General features: G+C 41.9%; 1 protein-coding gene across 1 annotated transcript in view; it reads left to right on the top strand.

Moving 5' to 3' along the window:
- Nucleotides 1-1,083: 1,083 nt before the first annotated feature.
- LOC306774114 (cadherin-13-like) overlaps nucleotides 1,084-19,567 on the top strand; it is a gene marked incomplete at both ends in the record, with an annotated part of 211,585 nt that continues 193,101 nt past the window's right edge. Inside the window, 5 exons of the mRNA XM_079264097.1 lie at nucleotides 1,084-1,107; nucleotides 1,611-1,790; nucleotides 1,890-2,143; nucleotides 11,160-11,302; nucleotides 12,773-13,000. Of these exons, the coding sequence (XP_079120223.1) occupies nucleotides 1,084-1,107; nucleotides 1,611-1,790; nucleotides 1,890-2,143; nucleotides 11,160-11,302; nucleotides 12,773-13,000 (829 nt within the window). The remainder of the gene's footprint in view (nucleotides 1,108-1,610; nucleotides 1,791-1,889; nucleotides 2,144-11,159; nucleotides 11,303-12,772; nucleotides 13,001-19,567) is intronic.

Below are 19,567 nucleotides of genomic sequence, written 5' to 3' on the forward strand. Positions count from 1 at the left end.
CCGGGCATGGAGCCCCACCGGGATTCCTGCTGTGGTTGCAGACCACAACCTCAGACCAGGGGGTCGCCTTGCCCGGAGTAGAGCAGGAGGGCCGGTGACAGATGGAGGAAGAAGGGTCCCAAATCACAGAGTCCCTCAGTGTGTTGGTGGTATTTTGCGGTTGCTCACCGGTCTGTGCGGTCTCCTGAGCTTTTATGAGCTGCTTCTCCATCTCCACAGGTAAGGGAGGGACCGTTTTTAGAAATTCCACATTTGTGGAAGAAATATTTCTCATAACCGGAGACTCTTGCTTTTGGCGTTCTGCCATGGTGGCCATTTTGGAATCATGTAGTTTATCAGTCATAAACATTGCTCATGTTGTTGTTACATTCAGTGTTCAGCTTCTGCTTCCCAGAACTTCTCTTTGTCCTCAGATATGGCCACATTGCACAGTCTGTTCAATCAGACGATACTCTGTCAGGTTGCCCCGTAGCCGTGCCTCACGCCACTGATTAATTATGTCAAGTGTCCTTACCGATATCCAAGGCTTTCTTGGGTAACATTGTGAATAACATGCTCTGCTTAAAGGTCATCAAGTCGGCCACTTTGTCACTAGCCAGGGCATTGAAGGTGTGGCGGATAGAGGGGCAGAAGTCTGTGGCAGTGTTTGGATCATTGAGTAGGGAGGAGTCCAGGCAAGGCTGGGTTTTGGGATGCTGGTTGGATTGTAGCATTAGCTGAAGCTGGTCCATCAGCAGACGGTGATCTGTGTTGCCAAGCTCTGCTCCTCTGTATACATGGCAGTTGGTGGCAGATGACCTCCAGCGTCTGGAGATGAGGATGTGGTCCAGCGCTTTTCTTGTTTTGCCATCTGGGCTGTACCAGGTCCAAAGATGGATACATTTTCTGGGGGACCAGGTATCTCTGCCATCACAGCAACACAGAGGTTGTTGTGATATTTCATTTGTCCCAAACCAGAAAGGTTCCTAAGCCTGACCGAGTACTAAAAGAAGCCTCATCAATCCTAAAAATTTTATATCAGCATTCATTCCTCAGTACTACAGTCTCAAAACATGGCTTTGTTATACTCAGTTTGAAGAAGAAATGGAGGATGGTGTGTGCACGAAGGTAAGAAAAGATGTGTACATCATTAACCAGCTACTATTGAACTTCCTCTGGCATTATGGTATTCATCGGAAGTTTTTGTACACAGTGCAGTTAAGTGCAGAGCTATGAAGACACTCAGCAGGAAGCCAAGGCCTCTTCCAATTTCCTTTTAAATTATACACAGCAGGTTATCTTGGAGAAGCACCAATCCATGCTGATAGGTACCAAGTCCACATTTTCACTCATCAGTTCAGACTCATTTCCTTTCATTTACATATTCAAAGCACATTTATATGGTGCATGTTTTCTTACATCTTTCAGTTTGCCTTCATATGCTCCTCTAAAACTCACCAGACAATCACCTGTTGAATTATTTTCAAGTTACATGAAGCTTCAAGTGTAAGATTTTTGTTGATGTTGTCCTCTTTGTTTAAGTCTGATTTGTTCTTAAATTTCTAGAAGCAGCATCTTCAGTTACCCACTTTCTGTCTTTCTTCCTCTCTCTGCCTGTTTTTTTTTAACAGTTTGAGGCTCGTGTGCATGAGGGCATGACATGTGTCATAGCTTACCTGACAGTTGGGGACCGAGACGACCCAGGCACAGGCGCTTGGAGAGCTGTTTACTCTATAGTGAGCGGAGATCCTACTCATAGCTTTCAGATCCAAACTAACCAAGACAACGAGGGAGTGTTGTCAGTTACCAAGGTAAAGTATTGTAACATAAACTTTTCTTTAGGTTTCTGAACTCAAGTAAAGTGAACGAACTTATGAGACCTAACATTTCCAATCCTCTTCCCAAATCAGCCGTTAGACTATGAGACCGCTACTTTCCACACGCTCATCATCAAAGTTGAGAATGAAGAACCTCTGCTCCCCGAGGTTGGCGATGGCACCAATTCCACCGCCACTGTCAATGTCACAGTTGAGGACATCAACGAAAGTCCCGTGTTTTTCCCAGACCCTATGATAGTCAACAGGATGGAAAACGTACCTTTGGGAAGCTTCGTGGCTTCTCTCAACACCACAGATCCAGACATACTGGACAATCAGAGCATAAGGTAAGGATCTTTGGAACCTTGGATCAAACTGGTTGAAAAAATATACCAATAGGTTCAGTTAGATGGGACATCTAGGACTAAAAGTTTGGGGGACACGGGGTGGGGGGACCTTAGCCCCCAGAAAACGCCAGAAAATCTATAGCTCTTCAGGTACTGGAGAAAATATGTGTCCATTTAAAATTAGCAGATTTTTCTCCTTAATTTAATTTTTATTGAAAAAAAAAAAAAAAGCATAATTTAAATATTATATTTAAATATATAGTGGTGGGCTGTCAGGGCCAGGGCCTTCTCTGCTGGCCTAAATACCATCAGAAGCACTGATATATACTTAAAACTTATATTCTCATTTTATTCCATGAAATTGTTTTAATTTATTCTCAACTATTCTCTTAATAACATAGCCTTTTTCTTGGCTGCACTACTTCCATTACCTGTATGTGAATGTTGGCATTTTTTTGTCCAATCAGATTTCAGAGTCTGCATTGCCATGCCAATAAAATCTGCCGAGGCCTTCAGAATTAGCAGTGCTGGCTGATATAATTTGAACTATATTAGCGATGGGTCTTTCTATTTAACCAGTCAGATTTCAGAATTTGCCTCACAGGGCCAGCTAGCGGGCCTACAATAACGTCAGTACTTTGTTTGCCACTTTCAGACCAGTGCTTACGATCGGTACCACTGGCTCACAGCTTCTGATGAGCTTTGCAAATTATACTGCTGGAATGCTTGTTATTTGCAAGTGGTCGACTTGCTGTTTGACGTCACAGAGGGTTTGCAAACTTGAGTTTTCTGACCATGGCAGCAGGACAGCAGCTACCGATAACTGTTCATAACTTATATGGACAGAATTTCTAGGCGCAGCCGAGGTGTTGAGGGGATCCGGCTTGGTGGCCTCAGGATTGGGTCCCTGCTTTTTGCAGATGACGTGGTCCTGTTGGCTTCATCTGGTCGTGATCTCCAGCTCTCCCTTGAGCAATTTGCTGCTGAGTGTGAAGCTGCTGGGATGGGAATCAGCACCTCCAAATCTGAGACCATGGTCTTCAGCCGGAATAGGGTGGATTGCCCTGGTCTGGTCTGGAGTCAGGTCCTGCCTGTGGAGAAGTTTAAATATGTCAGGGTCTTGTTCACAAGTGAGGGAAGGATGGAGCGTGAGATCGACAGACGGATCGGTGCGGCGTCTGCAGTAATGCGGACTCTGCGCCGGTCTGTCGTGGTGAAGAAGGAGCTGAGCCAGAAGGCGAAGCTCTCGATTTACCAGTCGATCTACGTTCCTACCCTCACCTGTGGTCATGAGCTGTGGGTCGTGACCGAAAGAACGAGATCTCGTATACAGGCGGCTGAAATGAGTTTCCTGCGCAGGGTGGCCGTGCTCTCCCTTAGAGATAGGGTGAGGAGCTCGGCTCAGAGTAGAGCCGCTGCTTCTCCGCTTCGAGAGGAACCAGTTGAGGTGGCTCAGCCATCTGGTTAGGATGCCTCCCTGGTGAGGTGTTCCAGGCACGTCCCTCTGGGAAGAGACCCCGGGGAAGACCCAGGACACACTGGAGGGATTATATCTCTCGGCTGGCCTGGGAATGCCTCGGGATCCCCCCCACACAGTTGGCAAATGTGGCTGGGGAGAAGGAGGTCTGGGCTTCCCTGCTTAGGCTGCTTCTACTGCGACCCGACCCCGGATAAGCGGCACGAAGACGAGACGAGACGAGGCAGCAGGATGGCACCAAGCCACTGCGGGGCATTTGCAGGCTGCAGTGCATTTGAGAACATTTGGGGAGGCCAGAGTTGATCTCCAACTGTATGAACAAGTGCGCAGAGAAACAGAGCTCCACAATGAAAAGTTGAAGAAAAATAGGGAAATATTGAGAGTGATAGACTGTGTCATATTTCTGGGTAAACAAAAACTTTCATTAAGGGGACATGATGAAAGCGCTGGATCCACAAATAAAGGAAACTGGAGCTTCTTCTTTCTCGCATTTCAATTTATTCACAAACAGTGTTTTGTGGGACATCAGGGATAATACAAAATGATCTGATCCATGATATTGGTGACTAGATGACAGAGAAGATAAAAAATAAGGTACATAAGGCACCCTTTGTCGCTGTTATGGTGGACGAGACAATAGATGCGAGTCACAGCTCTCCCTGGTCCTGTGCTATGTGACGGAGAAGGCAGGTGTCAAGGAGCATTTTATTTTACATATGAAGATGTTACAAGTGGCAGAAGAGCTGATGACATTGCAGCACTTATCATCCGTTTCATGGAGGAATATGAATGTCTGGATAAAGTTGTGGCGCAGTGTTTTGTTGGTGCAGCAGTGATGTCATCAGGACTAAATGGAGTCAAGGCCAAAATTAAGGAGAGGGTGCCTGTGGCCTTATTCATTCATTGCTATGCACATCGACTAAACTGAGTTTTGACTCAAGGGGTCTCGAAGATCAAAGAATGCACGATCTTTTTTGGCCACCTCAATGGGCTAGCTGCATTTTTCTCCAGATCCCCTAAACGCACGCAGCTACTGGATAATATAATAGTGTTACACAAACTCGTAGCAGTACAGCTCAAGAGTGGTTAGTACAGTTTTTGAAAAGGGAGAAGCCTTCAAAGAAGTTTTCAGCCACATTCTGGAACATCACTACGAATAAGATGATGACTGTGTGCACGTCTAAATGACAATCATTGAAGTCTTCCTGCGCAAAGAAAGAAGGATGGATTTTGTTTATAATAAGTCATCTCTGGTGAGTTTGATATATTTGATTAATTAAGAAAAAATGTTTTGACATGCTATAAGATCAAAATTTATTCTGGACTGCAGCAGATGATGCGCAATTGTGGTTGTAGTGTAGAGGTTTGGGTTTCTTGCTGTGTTGCTAACAGTATTAACCTCATCATTCTTCAAATAGCCTCTTTCTGTATTGCAACAGCTTGGTTATGTAGCGTTTTTAGTATTGATGGTTTATGAGATGGGAAATTGGTGGAATTAGGAAGTTTATTAAGTCGGGTAAGTCCCCACTGAAAGCCCAGGTACCAGATGCACGGCCCGCCATTTAAAAATGGTCATTCCCAAGATTCTACAAGGACTTACTGAACCATCACTCCACCTAATGAAGCCCCTGAGAGTATTAATCAAGCCAGTCACTGCACTTTAGATTGTTTCAATCAGAATATGTTTTTTTTTTCTCACTGTAACTTTTCATTTATAGAGAATATGGTGTTGAAATTTGTAAGATACTTTGATAAAATATCAGATTTATTAAAGCAAAATTAGGATACACTGTTCACAAAAAAGACAAAGGAATAGATGACAAAAGTTTGTGTTTTCTTTTTTATCAGTATAGTCTAATCTGGAAATCAAACATGTTTAAAATAAAGACAAACTACAAGCACTGTACCAAAGTCTTTGAAAGACATATGTTTACTGCTCGGTACAGTGTATTTTTTTGGAATTTAAACAGAAAATAAATTACACACATTTACAGTTTTGAAAAAAAATACCTCCATACTGTAATATGTCAGACGGGGATACAGTTAGAGTGGCCATATCTGTATTTCACTCGAACGATAACTGTTGTGAATCAGCTGCTACTCTTAAACATTAGATAATTCTATTCTTGATCTATCAGTCTACATATTATATTCTATTATACCATGGTCAGTGTAAATGCTGATGCCGATTTGCATGCATTATTTTCTGTATATGCACATGTAGTTGGCTCAGTTAAATCACTGTTATATCACTATAATAAACTTTGTTGTGCGCAACTGAGGGCAGAAAACAAGACAGACAACTAGACAGTCCTAGCTGTGCTACATTCAAGGATAGCTTGGAAATGACAACGTGGCCTCTTTTCAATGCCAATAATGAAATCAATGTATCTAAATTGTTTTAGGGGGTCTTAAAGATATTTTAGGGAAGCTCCAACCCATAGACTGTATATTATTCTATTCTATTCTACAGTCATTTAGCAGATGCTTTTATCCAAAGCGACTTACATATGAGTGAGAACAACACAAGCACAAAATCAAACAGTAGAGGACATCGTAGGAAGGTGCTAGTGGACTGTCCAGTTAGACGCAGGTCCTTCCATGAAGTGCTACAGGCTTTTTTTTTTTTTTTTTTTTTTTTTTGTTTACTCCCTTCCCACCCCATAATATCACCTATGTTATAATACGAAGACTTAATACCATAAAGTTTGTTGCAAAGAACTGGGCTAACCTTTCCAACTTCCCAATAAATACAGCTATACTAAGTGTTGAAGTGCTCCTTGAAGAGCTGAGTTTTCAGCTTGCTCTTAAAAGTAGACAGGGACTCTGCAGAGCGGACAGAGTTTGGGAGATCGTTCCGCCATCGGGGCATAACAGAGGAAAAGAGTCTGGCTAGTGATTTAGTCCCACGGAGTGGTGGTAACACAAGGCGTCTTTCACTGGTGGAATGTAGCTGTCGAGAGGGAGTGTAGGCCTGGATTAGGGAGTGAAGGTAGACGGGAGCCGTTTGAGTTATTGTTTTGTACGCTGGCAGCAAAGCTTTAAATTTGATGCATGCTGCAACCGCAAGCCAGTGAAGAGCGATTACCAGGGGAGTGACATGAGTTCATTTGGGTTGGTTGAAAACCAGATGCGCTGCGGCGTTCTGGATCATCTGCAGATGTTTAACAGAGCACGCAGTCAGACCTGCCAGTAGGGAATTGCAGTAATCAATGCATGAGATGACCAGAGCCTGAACCAACAGCTGAGTCGTGTGTTGTGTCAGGTATGGTCTGATTCTCTTGATGTTGGAGAGAGCATATCGGCAGGTACGGGCAACCGAGGCAACATGGACCTTAAAGGTCAGCTGGTCATCCACCATGACCCCAAGATTCCAGGCAGCAGGCGTAGGAACAACTGTGACAGAGTCAAGCTTCACACTTAATTGCGGATGTAAGGAAGGATTGTCTGGGCGGACAACGAGCTCTGTCTTGGACAGATTGAGCTGAAGGTGGCGAGCCTTCATCCATGCCGAGATATCAGCAAGGCAAGCTGATATTCTCATTGAGACGGTTGTGTCATCTGGAGGAAAGGAGAGGAAAAGCTCAGTGTCATCAGCATAACAGTGATGTTAAAAATGGACAAAGTCTCTGTGATGTCACCCGTGGGTTTCAAAAGAGCTGAATTAAAGCTCAATTGGCTGTTCTTGCAGTCGCCATCTTGGCAGCACCATGCTGTATTTCCTCTTCCGGAAAATACAAAAATGGGCAAAAAGTTAGTGCTGAGAGGGGGGCTGTGGGCATGGGAGTGGATGATTGACAGTTATTATACTCAAACCAGCTTGTAGTTAATAGCTTTCTGAGCTGACCTGGAGCGAACCAGCTAATGGTGGGTGTGCTAAATCTAAGTCACACTGTTAACCGACTGAAAGCCAGGGTTTTTCTACACTTTGCTTTTTTGCACCAGGATATCAGGTATCTGTCAATCAAAAGGACACGCCCCTAAATATGCTGAATTTTGAGTTAAATTACTTCTAACTGGAGGAGTTATAAAAATATTAATTTCCCTCACAGTTAATCTGACCGATGACACCTGGACGTGTTTTTTTTTTGTACCAGGCTGTAAACATGTTTATTTCTGCTGTGAAGTCTTTTTTAACATAGGAGTCTGTGCGGATTTGCTCTGTTTTAGAGCCCCTAGTGGATGGATGTAAACTGCAACTTTTGGCACTTTCACATAAACTTCTTCTCTATTAACTGCCAGAGGTTGCTTCTTGCTCCAGCCCTTCTAAAACAGGCCTAATAATGCCCATGTCTGAGTTGTTTTAAATGAACCATAAAACCATGCTTAGTCTATGAGAAAACCACAAGTTAAAGAGCAAAAAGCAGCACTTAGTCGTAAAAATGTGTGGAATTGTGTCTTGTTGTCCCATCCATAACACTCCAAGTATGTATACAATTTGGATAAATGTATTATTTGACAAATACTTGTTGTCATTCCTGTTGTTTTTGCATTCCTTGTATTGTTTATGTCATGTCATGTTTCCTGTTGTATTTTAAGCTGGGATTTAACATGTTTTTGGACATCCCGTCTGCATCCTGCTTGGTTAGCCTGCACTTGGGTGTCACACTACCCATCCTTTTAGTCTTTTTCAAGTTCTGAGACTGGAAGTATTTCCCCTCTCCTCTGGTAGTTAAGATGATTCTGATTTCAAAGCTTGGAAAAAACATGACGAATCACGTAACATTCTGTTTGATCCTCTTCTTGCTATGCATCTTTATTTTTTTATTCTGCCTCCAACATCTGGTCCACCTTTGGCCCACACAATACTTGCCAGCACCGTAACTGAGCCATAAAAGCCTGAAGTAGTCTGGATCCAATCCAAAAGTGTGCTATCTGTGGTATCTTACAGCTGTCAGCACCTGTTTGCTGTGGTCATGGCTCTCAAGAGGCATCCTGTTCATTAATCATCAGCAACACTGAATGATATTTAACCGTTTTGAATGCTTTAATATTTTTAACTGTATTCGCTCTTATTCTGAAATTTCTGCTGCCCACCAGCTCTTTCTGCCCTACATGCAGTTCAGAATGTGTATTTAGAGGAGCAGCTCTGCTACTTCCACATAGTTTCATTATATTTTTACAACCTCAAGAGGATCTTTAAAAGGGATCAGCATACAGACATTTGAAGATATTTCAGTCTGATGATGACTGTTTTTGTTAATGCTCTTTGTTGACATGTCCATCAGTATAAAATAACAAAATAGATGATCATCATCCGCTCTGTTTTATGAAACTGCATACATTCCAGGTGAAAACCTTCACATCCATCTGGATTCATGATGAGTCAACAAACAGACTGAAAGGTTGTGTGTCTCCAGGACTGGAGCACCACAAGAGACTGTACTTTCACCACTTCTCTCAACACTGTATACCTCAGACTTCTAATACACCTCTGAGTCCTGGAGAAATACTCAGAAAGAAGGTCTAATAACATTTCTTCAATTTTATGGTATCTTAAAGTACTGGTGTCCACTAATGACTTCGGGGATTACCACCACAACAGGCACCGACGACCTGACAGCCATAGTTCAAGCTGGCCGCCTCAACAATAGTGGCGTGGAATATAGTCCACTCAGACTCAATATCCCCCGCCTCACTTGGAACATGGTTGAAGCTGTACTGGAAGTGGGAGTTGAAGCTCCAGCAGATGTTCCCAGCAGACCCTGACAACGTGTCTGTACCTGCCAAATCCAACCAGAATCCTTCCCACCATCTGAGCAATCTCACCACCATGTGGTGATCATTTGAAGTTTTGCGTCTCCGTTCATCAGTGTCCAAGACATACAACCACAAGTCCAGACACAACTACAAAGTTAATCATCAAACTGCGGTGTAAAGTGTCCTGGTGCCAAGTGCACATGTGTACACTCTTATGCTCACACACGGTGTTTATTATGGATAATCCATGATGAGCACAGAAGCCCAGTAACAAAACACCACTAAGACTAATATTAAGGAGGCCAATCCTCCCAATCACACCCTTCCAGGTGTTGTTTTGCTTGCCTTGCTCTGTGGGTGTGCCTCTTCTCTCAGCAACAAGATCCTCACCGGTTCCTCATCATGTAATCAGTTGTAGCAGGATAAAAGACCAGGTCAGCCATCCAGTCATCACCAGATTGTCATTCATCTTGTGAGGATCCTTCCTGCCTGTCTGCCCGCTTCCAATGAAGTGGCATCACTGCACTATTATTATATAACATGTTGACATTTGATAATTTTATTACTTTTTCTTTTGTGAAAAATATATTCAAGTGTGTTTATGGTCTTGCACCCACTGTAATGTGCCAGTTAGCGCAGGAGTACACCAACGAAGGGGTGAGAACCAGAGCTGGAGTCAGTGGTAACTGCAGAGTGAAGAGGTGCAGGACTGTCCTGGATCAGTCTGCATTTTCAGTGAAAGGGACACAACACTGGAACTATTTACCTCTGGAGCTAAAGTCTCAATCAGACCTGAGACTGTTTACATTAAAGCTGAAGCTCTCTTTAAAGAGCAGCCAAAAGTGTGAGCACTGAACTTTGACAGATATGTCATGTTGTCTTTTTTTTTTTCTTATATGTATTCTATTTTATGATGTATTTTTTAATGAACTTTTTGTTTTTTACTGCACTAACACCTTGAAAAGCCTGACCAGGGATGGGGTCCGTAAATCAGCCACCGAGATGGCAATGTATTCTTGTACTGTCCCTGCCAAATAAACAAATAAATAAATAAATTCTTTGTCTGTTTGCCTGTCTGCCTGCCAGCCCACCAACCTGCCTGCTTGCCAGCCTGCTACTCTTCTCCAGATACCCAATAAATCCTTATCTGTATCCACTCATTGATCCATGTCCGCGCTGTGATCCTGGAAGTTATTCAAACCATCACACCAGGTCTCACTACCATTGCCGACATGAGCGTTGAAGTCCCCCAGCAGAACAAGATATTCACCAGAGGAAGTGCTGTCCAACACTGTCCAAGGACCCAAAGAAGGAGGGTACTCTGTACTGCTGTTTGGTGCTTAAGTACAAACAGCAGTACAGAGTACCCTCCTTCTTTGGGGTCCTTGGACAGTGTTGGACAGCACTTCCTCTGGGGAATATCTTGTTCTGCTGGGGGACTTCAACTTCAGAAAGCTTCTGCAGCCGAGGATCGGACCAACAGGATTCCCACCTTCAGCCACCACAGTCTTTAAACTAATTGTATTTTTCTTTCTCTCAGACCTAATTCAGTGAAAGTATTGTCTGTGATGCATTCAGACTACCACAAAGTTTTAATCTAAATGCTTTGAAAGCAGGTTTAATACTTCTAAAAGCTGTTGTGAATTTATTGAAGTTCTGTATTGTATGTAAACAATACAGAGCATTCAGATATGTTGACATGTGCGTCTTTGACCTGTTTCTGTCTGAGTCGACCACTTAAAACAGGCAAGTAAAAACATGAAAGATGAGGGTTTGGTTGGTTTGAGCTAATTTTCACCTTTTTAAAGATAAGTCCTTTTTTAAAAACCCTTTTTGCAGATATTCTGTTCTGCGAGACCCAGCAGGCTGGTTGAGTGTGGACCCAAACAGTGGACATGTCAGTACCTCATCCCCACTGGACCGAGAGTCTCCTTTTGTCCATGACAACAAGTACACAGCTGTTATCATTGCTGAAGATAACGGTGAGTTTCCATGACTACATAATAAGCTGATGAGTGAATATCAATTCCCTGCTTTTCCATGAAGTCATTTTTTTTTAATTCACGCAGCAACCAAATAGGCATGGACCCCCACCCCACACTGTGCTGAAACCATGACTGGCTTTATGCTTCCTGTCTCCAGTGATGCATTCTGGCTGAATCTTTTCCTGTCCTGACAAAATCAAAGTAAAGATCAATTTCAATGTTTAGCCTTACTTTACTTTTTACAGGGTCATCACAGGGCCGGCTCTAGGAATTTATACATGAGGGGGCAGGCAGAAACATGAAGGGGGACATCATGTGTACACATGATGATTTAGTTTTAATTTTCTGTCTTTTTCATTTCTGTCTTGTTTTAATTATGGGTGACAATGCTGTAGGCATTAAGGCATGCATATTAATATCACTGCGTATATTCTACTTCTTCTGTTTACTTGCCTAGTAGAGATGAATCAGCTGAGGTGTTGTGTTTCTCAGACATTTTCAATTGATGAAATGATACAGAAACATCAAGGTTACCAGGATAAGTAAAACTACTCCTGTACTGTAGCTCCATGACTGAGTAGCTTTTTTTTTTTTTTTTTTTTTTTTTTTTTAAACAAAGGGTTTACGTTTTAAGATCTTATTGGACGACAGGATTTGATGACGTCCCTTTGTGCTCTTTAGCACCTGGTCTACAAAGTTAGTGTGTTTGGGCTCCAAAGCACTGCTTCCACATGAACAAAACTAAATGATAAAACCTTGAGTGGAAATCCGTGTCTGTATGACACAATTTTAACACTCACAGAGGCTTTGTAAAGTCAAAGCCTTGCAGGGCCCCTGTGTTCTTGGGGGCCCCACTTGGGGGGCCAGGGATGTCTGCTTTAAAACATTCACTTTTAGAATAATAGGTCCTTTATTTGTCTGTATATAAACAGTTAATGTCCAAAGTATGAACAAAAATATTTATGAAAAAATGAATGGTGAGAACCCACACCTTTGCTACATCCTGTAAACTCTAGTTTTACATTGTAAAGGTGGAAGAGGCTGATCACCCTTTACACATCTTGTCTTTGCGTCTTGAGACATCATATGATGCCATGTGTGTGTTTTTGTCTTTTAATAAACTCTAAAACACTGCCAAGTCAGTTTTTTTTAGAACCATGAATACCTGTGATTCATGCACCTGCAGTGCAGCAGTGGTTTGGTATTATTTGGATTAAATAAGTTTGGCTGTGTAGTTGGGCTCTTACTAAGTTGGGATCCTTGATTTTAGCTGAAAGCATTTGAACTTGTCTACATGAACACATTTTAAGCTTAAAGCAAAGCTCACCATGTTTTACTGCAGCCACTCTGTATTACTGCTGTTCTGGCATCTGTCCATATGATCAGCAGTTCTACAGCAGAGCAGCACATTTTAAGAAGCGTCTGTCTCCTGACCTAACATGTTTCCTTTGCTTGTTGTGTTTGCAGGGACCCCTCCAGCCACAGGCACCGGTACACTGATCATTCAGCTGGAAGACTACAATGACAACGCCCCCTACATGATGCCGTCGGTAGCACGAGTGTGTGAGGATGATGTGAATGGAGTTGTAGTTGGTGGTTGGGACAAGGACATCCCTCCCAACACTGCTCCATTTAAGATAGAACTTGGAAAGCAGCCCGGCCTGGATGAAACATGGAAAGTTACCAGAGTTAATGGTGAGTATTTGATCGAAACTTACTAATGTTTAGCATAAAGATGGAGTTCTAGAACAACACATGCTGTTTGCATTGAAAGAAGTCTAAAGTTGTTGGTATGAACACATCTTTTAACACTTCAACAGGCCTAAATCCACAACAGCTGATTTCCTCACCAGTGATACTTTTTATGGTGGAATTGCAGTGTACCAAAGCAAGTGTGTCAAGGTACACGGCACATCAAAACGAGTAAAAAAGCTGTTTAGCTTCTCCACTAAAGAGGAGCCACCATCCTCAGTTGAGAGGCTGTTGGGTCTGTATTTGGTTATGTGCTGGATCCCCCACCACACTTGCCTGGAGTTGTTGTTCTTAAAGTCTTCAGTCCTCCTGCTATATGCAGCCTTTGCCTCCTTAATACCTCTCCTCAGGTCTGCTCTAGCTTTGCAGTAGAGCTCTTTGTCCCCTGACCTGAAAGCGATGCTCCTCTCCCTCAGCATCCAACATCCAAGCAGCGCTCTTCAAAACTACCCACCATTGTGTAACCTCTGATCTTGTGTTCAAGCTCTTGTTTTCATGAGTGCGTTCTAGTCAATACTGCAAGTTACACATGCAACACATTATTTCACGTCAAGAGAGGGCGGGATGGATGGTCCTCAATCACCTCTGCTGGATGAGACGGATCTGACCAGCAGAGAAAGAGTCCCCTCCCAGTGATATGGACTGGTCCTACCCTCATCTCAGCTGTGTGTGCGTGTCTTTCAGTGCTTTTGTGTCCATCAAGAGAGCTGCTGCTTGTGGCTACCACAACAGTAGTTTTCCTAAGAAAACACTGTTTTCTAGAAGGGTGCCTGATTGTACGGAGTCTGATGTGACAGCACTTCTTCTCACCTTTAGTTCTACATAGTTCAGGTTAAACAGCAGCTTTCTTTACAAAAGTCTCCACGTTATTCTCCAGTCCTGGGTTTTCAGAAAGCAGTAAGTCAGCCTACAGTTATTACTATCCATGCAACCAGTTAATCTCTTTTCTCTTTCTCTCTTCCTTTTAGACACACACTCCCGAATCATGCTTCTGCACAGTCTGAAGAAAGGCAACTACCGGCTGCCGCTGATCATCACTGACTCGGGGTTCCCCCCTTTGTCCAAAAGCACAGAGCTCAAAGTTGAGGTGTCTGCCTGTAAGAATAAAGAGAAGTCCTGGACGAGAGCCCCTTTGAATTGGATCAGCCTTTTCATCCCACTTGCAATTCTCCTGCTGATCTGTGTCCGTAAGTTCCATCACACAAAAGCTTGTTACATATTCCATGAGAGGGGAGAATGTTTTTCTTGTTCTCAAGGCCCTGATAAAAAAAAAAAAAAAGACATTTTGTTCCCGGGGATGTGGTTGAAGGCGGTTCTCATCACATCAGGCTTGCAGAACGTCTTTCTTGTGGGGCTTCAAGAAGTACCATGTGATTGGTCAGACATTTGAGGTGAACACAGAAAACATTAGATGGACAGTTGCCACTTCAACATTTTTGCTGATGCAGATAAAAATAATTGCTGATTAAACAGCTGATCAAGGTGTGAAGAAAGTATCAATAATTTTTACAACATGCAGCTTTTAAACACAGATGCAGCCGCATGCAAAACCCTCCCTGCCGTGGACGAAGTTTCTTGTTAAATAATGAGATAACTGGGTTCCTTGCATATAAAAGCAGACATCGCTGCTTGCAGTGATCCCTACCCCGTCGCAGGTGAAGCTTCTCGTGAATGATGACTGTGTGCAGTGGAGTGGAGCAGTGGTTGTAACTGGAAAGAGGGAGACATGGAGGAATGAGACAAGCTTTGATGGGTGAAAGGAAAAGTGAAAGGGAATGTTTGACTTCAGGACTAAAAGATGAGGAAGTCTTAATTATTTAATCTTGGTTCTACTAGTTTGTGTTTGACTGTAGAATGAATCAACTACATCATCTGACAGTCTCATTCATGTTTTTTTTTCTGTCTTCAGCTCTCTTTCCTGCTTTTCTTTTCTTGTTCTCTTGACTTTAATAGAACATGTCCATTTTTTTTTCAATACTGAGCACATATATTCACCAGTCCAGGCCAAAAAGACCCCTCATACCTCATGGTGCCCTGCAGGCCCCTGTACCACCACCTCCTGGGTCTGAAATGATGGAAGCATATCACCACCAGTCAAGGCCTCTCAGATGGTCCTGGTTAGCTGATAGCAAGCAATAGGCCCCATCTGGTACAGGAGAAGATGTTAGTTTTTCCTCACCCAGCAAGGCAACAAGCAGTTATGAAAAACATGCTGTGGGTTGAGGGCCTTTTACACTTTTACTTTTTATGCATATGTTGTCAAGACTGTTTCTCCCATCAAGGTCCATCACCTTAGAGTAACATTTACGGATGAGGAAGATGAATACAAATGCAAATAGGAAAATAAGTAATAGTATTGCAGGAGACAAAATTCTAACAGTTTTAACAAGAAAAAATGACTTATTATTATATTTATATCAAAACTCAAATCCTCAGATGTACAAGATGTGCGCATGAAAGTAAATACTTCATATCAATTATCGTCAATATTTTATAGGTAGCTAGGATGTTGCTAACCATTGGTTAGTTCATTTAATTCATATCAGTTTGGAAACACAGATCTCAAGTTCACTTTTTATGTGTTTCATAACCATAATTCCAAGTCTTAGGCTTCAGTCATATTACTCCAGACAAGATTAAAACACCCAAGCAGATCTTTAAAGTTGCATAATAATCAAAAAGAAATATGTAGTTGCATGAATACATTTATTCAAATAAATAGAAGCACAAGTCCAATTTATTTCCTATTAAACACGCTTTGTACAGTTGTGCAATAATAATAACAAAAACCAATGTGTACACTTTATATGAAACTGTTTAAAATTTAAATCAATCTTAATGCTGTTTTTCACTGTGATAAGCAAAGGTATAGGGGTGTGCACAGTTAACAAGATGCACTGTGCCAGTGAATGGAAATGGAGGAGATGCCAGAAACAAAGGTTAATGATGTACAATTGGTTTCTGGTTAAATCAGTATCCAGTTAATCAGCTGAGTTGGTTTCAACATCTCACCGTTGAAGATAAGCCTAGGGGGAGCAGGCAATGGGTGATCAGTGAAGTTAGTCATCGTTTAACACGTGCAGCATTACCTTGTGTTGGCTCTATTGAAACTAAGCGTTAGGGCAGGGATCCCCAAACATGGTCCTCGAGGACCGGTGTCCTGCAGGTTTTCCAACTGGCCCTGCTGCACCACAACTTATTCAAAATAATGTGTATTTTGCAGACATGTGCAGAGCTTGTCTGAGTCAGGTGTGTCCCAGCAGGAACAGGACCGGTCGTGGAGGACCAGGGTTGGGGATCCCTGCATTAGGGAACAACCACACATTGAACTCTAACATTTTGTCTTATGACAATGCATAACTTAACCGAGAAAGTCAGCATGTTACTTCAGATGCTCACCTGATCATGCTACAGCTACAGCAGTGAGTGGAAAGGAGATTCATTACCGGTGTGACACCGGAAGTGAAATATTGAAGTTGATGCAGCTTTCATGATCAATGGGTTACATTAAACTTCATCTTAGTGTTCTCCGTGGCCATTTCGGTCAGGATAGCTTGCACATCAGGTCAGTCATTTTCAGTTTAGATTGCAAGGTGCTCCAGTTGTGTAATGAATTTGTCGAGATCAGCAAGAACACTCTGAAAGTTATGTCGCTTTGCCTCAAGTTTTGTGTATGATGCCAAAAAATGCCATTTTATGCTCTGCTAGCTTGCTTTTTAGCAATATTGCAAAGCCACTGGTTGAAGAGTCATCCTCTTCCTGTTCTTTCTTCTTCAACATAGACAACATAATGTTAAGCACTCAGCACTCAATATTATGTATATCATTGCTGTCCGATGAAAACCATTCATGTCCACTTTTGACGTTTTTGACTTTCTATAATATACGGCATGTTCACATTCTTCCCTATCAACTGACACTTTGGATTTCTATGTCAGCTGTAAGAGCTGTGAATCAAGAAGCACGTATCTCCCGCGTCCGGCCAACTCATCCGCCTCCATTGTTAGGAATACTGTATGACAAACAACACGACTTACCTGTAACATTTGATGTCAAGGTAAAGTATGACCATAAACTCAATGTTTGACCATTGTATTTAGTATTTAATAGGCATTCTCGGTTGTTAACTGTACGGATTAGCTCTAGGAGTTGAACTTATTTTTGTTGTTTACAACTCGAGCCTGATGACTCGAGCCTGACTGATGAAGAGCATTTGTTTATACCGTGATTAGATGGCCAACAGTTAGCATTCTTTTGATATCAATATATTTCTTTTGTGCAAACAATTTTTTTTTGTTTTTGCTGTTGTAAGCCTCCTGTAACGTTGTCTGGAAAGGATCATTTGCGATGTCTGTTATCACAGACTTTATACTTTCATATATTATTTTTGAACAGGTGACTGTGTTGTTTATTTGTATACTAGATTTCTAACTGAGATGTATTCAAGGTCTGATGCATGTAAGCTTTCTCTTTTTCGGGACAGAAACGTCTCTCTCTTTAGAGGAGCTTTGTGCGATTGCCAAGTAAAATATGATAGAGCATTTGAGGCAGAAACAAGGGTCAAGTGAAAAAAACAAGGGTTCAGTCAGCCACTGCAGAGAATGCAAACTTTTTGCAGTATTAAGTTATGTCAATATTGCATTCAGTTAACTAAATGTGTTTCTCTTTCACCCAATCCCCATCCCCTTATAGAATCATTCACAAATGACAGGGATGACTCTCCGGAGTATTTCCCAGAAGAATTTGAAAATGAAGGTAAGTATTGTCAAATTATTTATGGATAACTTACACACAGGAAACTGCACAGGAAAGGTTTCATCGATCTAGATTTATGGTGTGTTCAGAAAAAACACCTTTCCCTCCCTTTTTTCCTCTCCCCCCCTCAGGAGCATCTTTGGCGTTGGACACAAAAGCGACAGTTTAGTGACCAGCGTTGAACGCATTTTTGACGCTCAAAACGTGTTTGGTGTGAACACACCATTAGTCATTGATTCATTCATTTTCCTAATAGCTTCATCTAATTCAGGGTCGTGGGGGAAGCTTGAGCCTATCCCAGCAGCCTTTTGGGCGAAAGGCAGGGCACACCCTGGTACCCTGGACAGGTCACCAGTCCATGGCAGGGCAACACAGAGACAAACAACCACTCACACTCACTCCTAGGGGCAATTTAGCCAATTAATGTAACATACATGTCTTTGGATGGTGGGAGGAAGCTGGATTACCCAGAAAGAACCCATGCATACACAGGAAGAACTTGAAAGCCCCACACTGAAAGGCCCCTGCCACATGATCAAACCAGCGACCTTCTCACTGTGAGGCCACAGGGCTAACTACCATGCCACTATGCAACAGATCTAGATTTAGTATCTGCAAAAAGTATTTAACCCTTAAGCTTTGTTTCATTGCCGCTGTATTGCAAAAACAATCAACCTGTCAGTGGCCATATATGAAAACGGTGACTTTTAGAGAATGATTGCACATTTGTAGACATTAAATAGTATATATTTGACATTCGGTTTACTAAATATGTTCCTCTGTGTCTTTTTAAAATTCACTTGGAAGTGAACAGCATGATATCCCTGTCTTCCGCACTAATTGATCTAAAAACGAAAATAATACTATATAATAAAAGTTATTTCATTATTATTATTATTAATAATAATAATAATAACAATAATAATAATAATAATAATAATAATAATAATTCTTGAAGAAGAGCAAATGTAAATGCCCTTCCATGCTGAATCATTGATATGCAATTGCATAACCATTTGGAGAAGCAGCACAACTATGCAACTTAATTTACCACAGTAATGCAGCAGGATTCAGAACCCACAAACACCTGAACAAGAGCCCATTTCTTTAACCACTGCACCAGCACAGCTCTCCACTGTGCCTTGGCAGAATCATCAAAATTTTTTATCATTGGAATGGGAATGTTTTTTTTTTTTTCCAGACAGCCCACACTGTAACTGAACAGTTTTCAGCCTAAAACAAAGCCAAGGTCAAAGCTCTTTGATCAGATCAGTCCACAGCACTCTCTGTGCAAAACTGACATACTATTACAGTGTACAATGTTCAAGACTGGATTTGAACCCATCCCATGTATACCAATGTGTCTCTGTGTACCAGTGTAGAAAATGGACCAATTGTTGAGCTGCATTTTCTGTTTTGTCCAATCACTGGAATGGATTTTAAAAATTGACAAAAACCTGAATAATTTGGAAAAGTTCAACTGTTACAAAGACCAAAAGTCACAGCACAAATCTCCTGAATTGGCTGAAGAGTTTGATGCTTGAATGGTTAAAGTGAAACTGAAGGTGTAGCATTTCAAACATTTTGCAGGAAAAACAAACTTTTTCATTTTAACAATAAAAATTTAATATGTAACTGTAATTGCCCAGAGGTTTTTTTTTTTGTTGTTTTTGTTTTGTTTTGTTTTTTTTTTTTTTAAACTTGAATCATCACATTGTTTTAGTTGTACAACTCTTCAAAACAAGCATTGCACAT

This window comes from Telmatherina bonti, assembly GCF_933228915.1.
Source record: "Telmatherina bonti genome assembly, chromosome: 24".
Taxonomy (NCBI): Eukaryota; Metazoa; Chordata; class Actinopteri; order Atheriniformes; family Telmatherinidae; genus Telmatherina; species Telmatherina bonti.